We start from the raw sequence: 11,512 nt of genomic DNA, 5'->3' as shown, positions 1-11,512 counted from the left end.
TTATCAGGGGCCACCAGCAGGGACTCAGGGAAAGTCTGTTCATCAGGGCCCCCCTTGGAGTCACCAGGAACAATGGCCACAAGCTGAGGGAGGATAGGTGTAGGTCAGATATTAGGAAGAACTACTTCACTGTAAGGGTGGCCAGAGCCTGGAATAGGCTTCCCAGAGAGGTGGTGCTCTCACCTTCCCTGGAGATCTTCAAGAGGAGACTGGATAGGCACTTGGCTGCGGTCTTATGACCCCTGCCACCCCCAGTGCTCCTTCCTGCACATGGCAGGGGGTCAGACTCGATGATCCGTCTAGGTCCCTTCTGACTCACTGATTCTATGATTCTTCTCTCCTGCATCTCTTTACAAAAAAAGAACTACCGTATTTCAACTCACCTCATATTTACGGGGGGAAAAAAAGCTAGTCTGCAAGTCACAGCAAACTGAAATATGTGGAATAATCCAGGAATGCTTTGAGATGGAGGAAGTCTAAAACAGAAACCTCATCTTAGCCTAACTAGAAAGCAGTAGCAGTGCTACCATAATAACCCTACAAGACAGTACTTACACACAGTTTCTAGCAGCCAGGTCTTTGTGAATGACCTCCCTTCTGGCCAAATAGCTCATTCCACAGGCAATCTGAATAGCCATATGTACAAGATCCTGCTGGGAAATTGCCTACAAAAGCATAGAAAAACAATTACCACAAAATCCTCGGAAGCATGAGCTCAGTGTCTGCTACCTAGGGACTGTCTCGAAATTTTAAATTTCCTTGCCATATTTTACCCGTCTTCCTATTTACAACCTCACATGCTGCAGCAGGCCTTCCAGAACAGCAAAAGTCACTGAGTTTCTTACCAGTGTCTGACATGCATTCCTTGACTATTTCTGATTAAACATTAAGTTAGCCGTTAGGTAACACAGTTTGAAGTGTTTTAGCGCTCAATTTCCTTCAATAGTCATCCATCAAATCAAGGATGGGGGGAAGAATTTTTGACCAACCAAGATAACAGTCTCCTCCGCACACTTTTTACTGCTTGGGGAATAGTCATCTTTAGTAATGGATTATGACCAAGCCCCCAAGTACCCTGGCGAATCCACCCATACCACAGATTTGTACTTCAGATTCCCTGCTCTGTTACAATAAACAATTATATCGTTTTAACAGATTTGTGGGTAACTGATAATCTGGAATTGAATAAACTGAGCCCAAATGTTAAAGCACAGCAGGCTAACAATATTACAGTGGTTTTTCTTCATATTTAATACATTAATAATGAATGAAAAAAATTGAACTGCAGATAAATTTAGAGTTTGCCAAATTAATTGTTAAAGGTACTTGTAAAAGCAGAAGAAGAATAGCTCCCTGGGATCAAGGTTACAAGGTACGAAATATTTTCCACTCTTACATTAAAGGCAGTATGGTCACAGCTGTTTATTAAAAAAACCAGTTGAAGAAGATATTTGGATCAAGCATCCTTAAATCAACAGGACATAATTGCTATCATGTTGGCAGTGTTTTCCGCCATACTTTTCCTGGTACATAGACAATAAGCTCTTATATGAAAGCAAATATTGAATAGGCTGACATGAGGGCTGGGGAAGAAGACAGTATTAACAGTCCGCACACTTGCATTTCAGAGATCACACTGCAAAGTAACAAAAGCAGAGTTAATCACCACGTACAGCAAAGTAAACAGAAAGGAAGTCCCTTGCCACTTGGCAGGTATTTAAGTGCATCATACTTGGTTGACTTACTGATTTCAGTAAGCCAAACGTACTTTGTTTTTTGGACTAAAAAGTTAATCACACGCTAAAAAAAACAAGCAGAATTTTCCAAAGGAAAAAAGATTAAGAGGAGCCCTACCAATAACATTTTTTAAACTCTGGCTTTCTTCTCATGAGAGTTTTGTTCTGGTTCATTTCCATTTGAGACACTGAACACTTATTATAAATGACATTAGCACATACCTTTGAAAACACTCCCTTGCTGACCACCATAAATTCTCATCTAGTGAATGTTGCCAGACACAATTAGCCTGTGTACCCTATCATTTTAGGCAAGATTTTCTCTAAACACCGAGACATTTTTATACTGAATTTAGTAACAAATGCTTTTGCAGGTTGCACAGTTCTGTCTCTGCCAAACGTGAAACTACATAATATAACCAGGAGGGATAAAGTCCACCTACGCTTAGTGGTCTATTATATTAAGATCCTTGAAAGCACACCAGTTTCTGTAGTCAATAGTAGGCAAGAGGACTGATATTCACATCACACTCAGCCATTTTTGAGTCCCCAGCCACAACAACAAGATAGCTATTTACAGGTGGGCGGGCTGACTGTGGGCAGCCATTAGTACCAGTCTAGAGTGAAGAACAACTGATGCCTCTAAAGTTTTAACAAGGCACTCCCCCCTGCCTTGCATAATAGCAAGGACTTCTTCTCTCTAGTAAGGATCAAATTGGTTTAAAATTGCCTGAATTTTTAAAGCCTGTTAATAAGGGAAGTATTAAGAATACTCATGAAAATGTGTTGATTAATGCATAAACATAAGATTTGATCTTGTTTAATGAAAAGTATATCAGGTTGGAGACAAAATTCAAGCAGTGTCAAAATTAAGGTTAGGAGTATAGGTTGTAGCCATGTTGGTCTAAGGACATAGGCAAACAAGGTTCTTTGAGTCAAATCTCCTATCCCAGGTAAAAGACATTGGATTTACCCAAAGAACCTTGTCTGCCAAAGTTAAGGTTACATACACAACTTAATACAACCCTTACTATTAAATACTATGACAATATACCATTGTTTCTCAATTTTACTTTTTTAAAACAGCTTAAAGATAAACCTGTGTAGCATCTGCTATTGCACAATTCCCTGCACAGGCAAGAGAAGCAAAATAATTTATATGCCAGGTATGTAAGGAAATGATGTACAGGCATATAAATTGGGATGACTGCAGTGCATACATATTCAAGTTGCAGACAGAACTGTAACTGTGTATTACCTGACTGGAGTGCTAAACCATGCAATTGTAGCTTTCTACGCTTCCTAAACGCTTAAATGAAATACAACCCAGATTGTGGTTATTTGACTCTACACCTGCAGCATAAGGTAAAGTGCGCACGCAGAGAAACCAAGGGATTTTATGGCCTTCCTAAGTAAGCCTGAACTGTCTGCATCTTAAACGAGGTAGGGCTTCCACAAAATGCTACTGCTTTCATTGTATATTTTAAGAGTGGGATCACACTGACAGATAGTTACTACAGAATGTTGCATTCCCTACCAGATGCATGAATTTATAGGGCTATCCTAAGGGACGAGGCACACCATGCCAGTGGAAGCTAGGGAGTGATCATACCTTGAAGACTAGGCACATGTTCATCTATGGATTTAGGAACGCAATGCAGGGCTGCTTTATTTGAAATTCACAGCCCTGCTTTGCAGAATCTAACAGAGAACTTCATTAACAAAAACAAACCCTTCAGCAAATAAGCTAACAAATCCTTTCATGAGGACCTGAGGCATTCAGCATTAAGATGCTTTAAACTATAGACAGAATGCAGAGTTAAGTGAAGCATATGAAAGACTCCCATCTTCCAAGAAAAATGGGAGTCTGCAACCAGCTTTGATAAATGCATTGACTATCCCCCCCCCCGAGATTCTTAAAATGAATCATTGCAATGGCTGCTTTTCAAATTCTAGTTAACAAGCTTTCCATATCATTCAAACCTGAGGGGGCGGAGAGGGAGGGATGGGGGGAGAGGAAACCATCTTTCACAATATACTCCATAGTAAGAGGTTGGTAAAGTCTGTGCAAGTTCTGCAGAAACTAAGCCTTAAAAATGACCGTCTCACCTGAGGGTTGTTGGCCTCTACTAACTTGCACTGTCGCAAGAACAGCTTAAGATTCCCCCAGTTCATGTAAGGCAGCAGCACCATGGGCTTCTCTCCCTCTTCTATACAGACATGGGTGATAGGGAGCAGATTCCTGGAAGGTGAAAGTAGATATTCCTGAGTTTTGAGAAGTGAAATTTGGTGAAGTTAATGAGACACTTTGGCAGTTAAGAACAACACTATAAAGGACAGTGGATTTAAAGAGCAAGAAAGTGGAAGAGTCAATTTAAGGCATGGGTGTCAAACATGCTCCAGGGGTTCCTGGAAGGGCCTTATCTCTGCTGCTCAAGCTGACAGCAGCTCAAGATGCTGTAAGGGTTAACACCACTGTCATTTCTGCCCCACCACCCAATTCTTGAGTAGGGAGGCCTACTGAGGACTATTTTTGGTGACAGCAAGGAAAGCAAGAGGTGTTGACCCCCCCAGCTCCACAAGCTGCTGTGTTGGTTCAGAGAGCAGTAAGAATCAGGTGGGTCCAGATCAGGACCGCCAAAAAACCCTGGGTCTAAGGTAACCTGAAGCTGTATGCTTAAGAATGTCTCCAAACATTTGAGTTTTCCATTAAGAAAAATATATATTGCATGGACAAAAAACAGATTGAAGATAAAAGCCTGGTAATACAGAATCTATCTTTTTTTCACAATGAATTATTAATCTTGCTTTGCTTTAGAAGTGCACCACCTTCAAAATGCACCTATACATGAAAATATTCCATTATATTAAATACAGAAGCTGAGTGGAAAGACCACCCACATTTCAAACTCACAAGATATTTTGGTATTACGGTCGTCCCATCCCCAAAATGGGAAGAGCTGAAATATAAAGATTTCAGAGAACAAAGAACTGCAATTTAAAAGTGCCTTTGGAATCTTTAATCAAAATATTTCTACTTTGAAAAGTCCACTCAACATTAAATGGCATTCTAGGAGCAGAAGTGTCCTTCGGGAGCTTTACTTCAGGGGTTTATGCCTGTGGGCTGACCTGAAAGCTCCCATGAAACACTCCTGGTACATCCCAGATCATCAGTCTCAGTGTCAGCTAAGCATCTAAGTCTGGTGCCCCAGTTTATTATACAAGGTATGTATACAGACTAAGTAAGAGACTGGTCATATCATTCTACGTAGGCAGAGAAAAATTACACAAGTACTTCCTTTGAAAGCATATGTATTTATTACTTGAACCTGACCTTCTATGGTTAAACTAGACCTTTATATTATGCACGATTCCACTCAGATAAGCACCTTTTTTAAACAGGTCAGTAAAGAACTCCTTGTTTTTGTCTCGATAATTCTTTCATCAAACTCCTTTATGTTACAAGTAAAAAGATTAATTGCTAGTCCACATCAGCCTGGATTTAATCAAGCTAAGTTCCTTCCTATTCGCATTACCAGTAATAGATTCCAAAGGCCAATTTTCACCCTCAGTGGTATTTGTGAAACGCCCTTTACTGAGAATTACCTGGATGACTTGCATAAGTCTTTCCAATGAATGTAGTCATCCCCAAAGTCTTGCCAGCAACTCCTTTAGACCACACCACAGAATTAAGCACTCCTAGGTTCGCAAGCATAAATCTTACCAGTGGTGTTTCAATGATCTAGACAGAGTGGAATGGGTGCAAAGAGCCAAGATAAGTACTCAAGCAGGACTACAGGTGTCGCTGCATGGAGACCTTTCTACTACAGTGCTGGAGAGCGCCTACAGAGCTACATTTAGCACTCCTGGCTATGGCTGGAAAGAACTTGAGCGTGGATGGAGCCGAAAAATCACAAAGCACCTATGCAGCCTCCTTCACATCAGAAAGGAAGCATAATGTAACAGAACACAAGTTAGCAAATGCCTGCAGCACCATATGGGAATCAGATCATGAAGTGTGCACCAGGTATGCTTTATGACAGGATGAGTGCCTAACATATTCTTTTGTGCAGTACTGTTCATTCTAGAGGAGCTTTTCAGCTTTTTTGGCTGAAATTCTGCACATCTGGTAAGTGTGGAAGTCATTTTTTGTTGATATTCTTAGCAAAGGAGTATTTTTAGGTTACACAGATAGAATTTAATTTCACTCCTGTTACATCACTTGCACATTATATTGCTTACCTATGATGAAGGCCCCTGAGTTTACAGCTTTCTGTCAGCATCATTGTCACCTGCACTTCTGAGGCCTGATCTAAAGAATATCAGGAAAAAGAACTATGAATATAATCATCCGTGGAAAGTGAACAAAGAGTCATTAAAACCCTGCCACAAACCTGGTATAACAACAAAATCGGGTTGGTCTGTGCACAACTAACCAAAGTTAACTTCCAGAGGACACAATTAAAAAATAGTAAAAAAGTGAAGAGGCTTAAGATCCTTATGAAAGTATATAGCTACACTGCATAGAAAATAAAGAAGTAACATTAACTTTGGTTAACTTGTAGTCCAATTGCAGATGCATACAGGTACCAAATCAGCTCCAGTTGTACTGAAATATTTTCAGCTTTAACTCAAGGCTAAAAGATACCACTCTTATTTATTTCCAGATTGTTTTAACTTTTAATTGGCCTCATCCAATATATCCTTGAGCTCTGGTACTCTGAACTTTTTACCATTCCACTCTATTTTTCCCAAAAGCTTCCCCTACAATTAAAATAACCCAACAGTTATGAAGGGGACTCTACAAGTCAGCACAGCTACTGCACGGATTGGAAAAACCAACAACAAAACAACAAGAAAAACCACATAAACTAGTAATCAATTTGTTTAAGTTTGTACATTTCTCTCCCCTGACTTCTAAACAGCTAGTCCTAAAACCAAAGCTAATCTCAAATGGTTATGCAAAAATTTGATAAGTCATCATTTCTGGTTCATGCTTCCAACCAACCATGAGTTTTTCCTACCCATGCACATGCATATCCAAACTGCCTGAAGTCATTGAGTCTAAGAAAATTAAAAATACACTCTTGTTTACACAAATGTCTAATATGCAGTTAGATTATACAAGATAAATGCATGTGCCCTCATGGCTTGCAACTGAATTGGCTAATTATTTGAAATAAGCCCAAAACTTCCTGTCACGCATGTCAACATCCATTGAGTGGTTCGCACCTTAAAACTTCAGCATTTAGTACTAGTCACCAACAGACTGAGTAGACCACTGGTTCAATATGGTACGGTAACTCTATGTTATTGCTCAATTTCCACAGACCTATTGCATTCAAAAGCAACCTGACAAGAAGGGACAGGGACATAGGTCCAGAAGGGACCTCCCAAGCCACAGTCCAGCCCCTCATATCTGTGGGCAACTAGTAACCCAAGGACTCGCCACTTCAAACTTACTCCCCGCCCCCATCTACAATTAACAATACCCAAAACACCAAGAATGCTCCATTATGTGTACCTGGATAAAAGAGTGTAGAGCAGGGGTGGGCCAAATGCATGCTGCCAGGCCATTCTATCTGGCCTGCGGGCCCCCTAAAAAATTTGGAAAATTAATATTTATCTGCCCCTGGCTGCCCTCGATGGCTTGCAAAAACTCAATCAGCGGCCCTCTGCCCAAAATAATTGTTCGCTCCTGCTGTAGAGATTTGGTCAGAGGTACAAGAAAACACACATTTTTGAGCCAGGGATGTGCTAAAGAGGTGTGAAGATGTTCGGAGCTGGGAAAGGACTGGAAACACTAACTAGGTTAAGTGCAAGAAGGCCTTGGTGAACTAATGGTGGTGTAGGGACAGAGAAGAAAAGCTCGTCATAGATGCAGCTGGAGGGGGAAGGAAATGCAACGATTAAATACCACCAGACAAGGCATGTCTTAAAGAAATGTCGTAGTCATGGGCAACCCCTGGATTCAAGAGTGATCTCTACCATGAATCACTGACAGGTCTTGAGGTAACTTGTAAATCTAATTTTTGAGCCCCAGATCCTACTCCCTTCTTTCCAACTGCTCACCAAAATCTGATTTCCCAAACTGTGCCCACAGGCACATCTGAATATTATTTCTCATGATCAGAAATCAAACTGCTCATCTAAACTTCAGGACGGTACCTATTGGCAAATCCTTCAGTGATAAAGGTATCAACCATCTCAGTTTCTTGAACCATCCAGAATTGCAGGAATGTGTCCTAATGTCCCAGGGGACTTCCCAGGAATGGGACATCTGGGTCAAACTACATTTTTCTGCATCTCCTGAGAGGACATAGCACAATGCTGTCTGCCACAGAGGGAGCGTGGTTCGTTAGCTTCCAGGTCTAGAGACAGTGGTAGGCTATCTAGTGAATCAGAAGCATGGAGGCCAGCTAATTAGCTCTGCCCCTCAGACCTGCGTGACTACAGCTTTACTACTACTTATGTCTACTGGAAGGCAGAGAGGCTTAGCTTGTGCGCAGTGTTTCTCCACAGAGTTTATTAGCTTTTCCCATTACAGGGGACACATTGCTTTGCTGATGCCCTTCCTTTCTCCATCCAAAATCCCAATAACGGCCCACTGAAGAACTGCCTGTATGTTCCATTGTTTCCTGTCAGCTCAGAAAGAATATTATATTTTTGGGGCTGGGCACCCAAAGTACGATTGACTCCCATTTAAGTAGGTATGGAAATCCAAATCTTATCTTGTGAAACAGTTCCAGCATCCGTATTGTGTTTTCTTATCAATATTATTTCCTTGTTTTCTAGAAGTCAAACCATTCCTGCAGGAAAATAAATTATATACAATTCAACACATTCTCAACAAACAATAGCAATTCAGGGCCAAATAGTGTTCTTCAGTACACCAACATCAATCTATCTGAACAACATCGGAGTAAATCATTTTGAATTTAAAACAAGCTGCAACTCAGAACAGAATCTAGCTCATAATTTCCAGTTTCTCCTGCAAAAAAAGTGACTTGAGGTCAAATGGATAACTGGACAGGAACAATTTTATTAAGTCACCTGTCCTTTTATAGCTATTTTCCTTAGTTATGCTGGCCAAAACATTAAAAATGGTGCATATAATTAGGTTCCAAGAACCACGTTTAGAAGACCAAAATAGCTGGACTGTAAAGAATTCTGAGCACACAGATGCACCTTTGGATTTCCCGTTTTGAATTGTTGTCATGCTCATAAGGATCATTATGACACCACCTGTTATACCCAACACAGAAGGTCTAGAACTGTGGTGAAGTTTTTGCAGTGGTTTTGTATCGACTGTGCTATTTCTTAGCTTCATAGCTGTTAGGGGTTGGAAGGGACCTTACAAGATCATCATGTCCAGCTCCCCTGCACTTGGGCAGGAAAGACTGTTGGGATCAGACGACCCCAGCAAGACAGGCATCAAGATGCTTGTTGTGAACAACGAAGTGGAAAATGCTTACTGGTATCTGCTTAGAGCCCTGCTCCAAGCCTTGGAGAGATTCCCTTCCCCACCCTGTTGCTGTTCTGAGAAAATGTACAAAAGGCAGTATTATTTGGAGTTTCTTCAGCACCTATGTTCTCAGGCATAAAAAAAGCTACATTTTAAAAGCAATACTAGGACATGCCTGCACCTGTAATTCTAGCTTTGTGAAAAATTTCTGTCATACCAGACACCTTCATAGATTCACAGATTGTAAGGCTGGAAGGGACTTTGGAAGATCATTGGGTCCAGCCCCCTGCACCAGGCAGGAAAGATAACTGGGGGTCAGGTGACCCCAGCAAGGTGCCCGTCCAGTTTCCTCTTGAAGATTTCCAGAGTAGGCAATTGTACCACCTCTGGAAGAAGCTTATTCCACAGTCTGGACCCTAGTTGCAAAGTAATTTTTCCTAATGTTGAGCCCAAAACGGTCTTCCAGGAGTTTGTGAGCATTACTCCTTGTTTTCCCCAAGGGTGCCCTGGTAAACAGTTGTTCACTGAGCCCTTGATGTACTCCCCTGATGTAGTGGTAAGCTGCTACCAAGTTCCTTCTCAGCCTTCTCTTTCTGAGGCTGAGAAGTCCTGGATCCCTCAGCCTTTCCATGTAAGGCTTGCTGCGCAAGTCTCTGATCATACAGGTGGCCCTTCTCTGGACTCTCTCAATCTTTACCAGGTCCTTGTTAAAGTGCGGTGCCCTGAACTGGACACAGTACTCTAGCTGCAATCTCACCAATGCCAAGTAGAATGGAAGAATCACTCATTTGGTTTTGCTGGAGATGCATCAATTGATGCATGCCAGGGTACTGTTGGCCCTGCTGGCTACAGCATTGTACTGCCGGCTCATGTTCAGACAGTGGTCAGTTATTACCCCCAGGTCCTTTTCATTTGTAGTGCAGGTCAGCTTGGTGTTGCCAAGCCTGCAGGTGTGCAAGGGACTGTTCATCCCCAGGTGCAACACTTTACATTTCTTGACATTGAACTTCATCTGGTTCTGGTCCGCCCAACTTGCAAGCCTGTCTAGGTCCGCATGTATCTGCAGCCTACCTTCAAGTGTGACGCTTCCCCATAACTTGGTGTTGGCCGCAAACTTGGCCAGTGAGGTCTTCACCCCGTAATCACTGTTGAAGAAGATGTTGAATACTACTGGACCATGCACCAAACCCTGCGAAACACCTCTGGCCACTTCCCACCAAGATGACACAGATCCATTCATTAGGACTCTCTGGGTCTTACCCCGCAGCCAGCTTCCTACTCACCTGTCTCGCAGTTAAGCCCACAGTCTCCTAATTTTCTCGCGAGAACATTGTGGGATACCAGATCAAAAGCTTTTTGGAAGTTAAAATCAGGTTAAATCTTTTAGAATCTCAAATAGACAATTCAGATGTGAGATGTTATGCTCATCCAGAATCTTTGTGCATCTTAAGTAGCTACCCAGGCATACATTAACACAATCAATGGTATAAAACAAAGAATAAGCCAAAAAGTTTTTATAGAGGAGAGGATGTGTGGCCAGACTGAGGCTCCACAGCACAAGAGAGCCCTTGCACTCCTGAAGCTGGGAACTATCAGCTAATCAGGACTCCCAGCTGTGGAGCATCACTGACAGATGAGGCTCCACAAAACTGCACTGTTCGAGATATCTGTTGATTCATCTATTTGAAGTGCAAACAACTGATTTTTTCAAATCGGGCAATAAGCTGAAGTCCCACCTACATGACCTTCGAGTCCCACCAGTGGGACACATCCCACTGGTTGAGAAACACTGGTCGAGAAACACTGGTCTATATGACCATGTGCAGTCTCTGCTATAAAGCAGGATGACATTTTCATATTTATAACCCTGTAGATAGGTGTTTGGAATTACATTTGGGAAAAAGGAAGAAAACTGCTGATAGCAACAGAACAGTCCAAAAAAATAGCTAAAAGGAGCTGCTAGTTACAATTCAGAGTTCCTTTGTTTGCTGCTTCCCCCCAATTTTTTAAATATTTAATATTAAAGCTAGATGTAACATGAAATGTGAAAAAGTGGTGTTCAGATACTGGTGCTGGATTTCAACCATCCTTGGAAGCAGTCTATTAAAAGTGCAACAGCTAGCAATACCGAAGCAAAATGCTGTCAGTTTTAAGTGCACGAAAAATCAAATGATGCTTGAGAGGCTGAAATGTGAGGGGGAGAGGCGTGGGGAAAACATTTAAGATATTTTTCTGCAGAAGATATCTCTGAGCATGAAGTCTTGACACTACCAGGTACAACTGTGGAAACAGTGCCATACTTCAAAATATA

General features: G+C 41.6%; 1 protein-coding gene across 1 annotated transcript in view; it reads right to left on the bottom strand.

Moving 5' to 3' along the window:
• The window catches only part of RYK (receptor-like tyrosine kinase), a 130,890-nt gene that overhangs the window by 14,546 nt on the left and 104,832 nt on the right, over positions 1 to 11,512 (bottom strand). Inside the window, exons 10-12 of the mRNA XM_019513026.1 lie at positions 5,979 to 6,048; positions 3,846 to 3,978; positions 556 to 665 (exon numbers count right to left, since the gene is read on the bottom strand). Coding sequence (XP_019368571.1) covers positions 556 to 665; positions 3,846 to 3,978; positions 5,979 to 6,048 — 313 coding nt within the window. The remainder of the gene's footprint in view (positions 1 to 555; positions 666 to 3,845; positions 3,979 to 5,978; positions 6,049 to 11,512) is intronic.

Source organism: Gavialis gangeticus, unplaced genomic scaffold, assembly GCF_001723915.1.
Source record: "Gavialis gangeticus isolate Ggan-Ray unplaced genomic scaffold, GavGan_comp1, whole genome shotgun sequence".
In the NCBI taxonomy this organism is placed as follows: Eukaryota; Metazoa; Chordata; order Crocodylia; family Gavialidae; genus Gavialis; species Gavialis gangeticus.
This window is presented reverse-complemented; position numbering and strand designations above follow the sequence as displayed.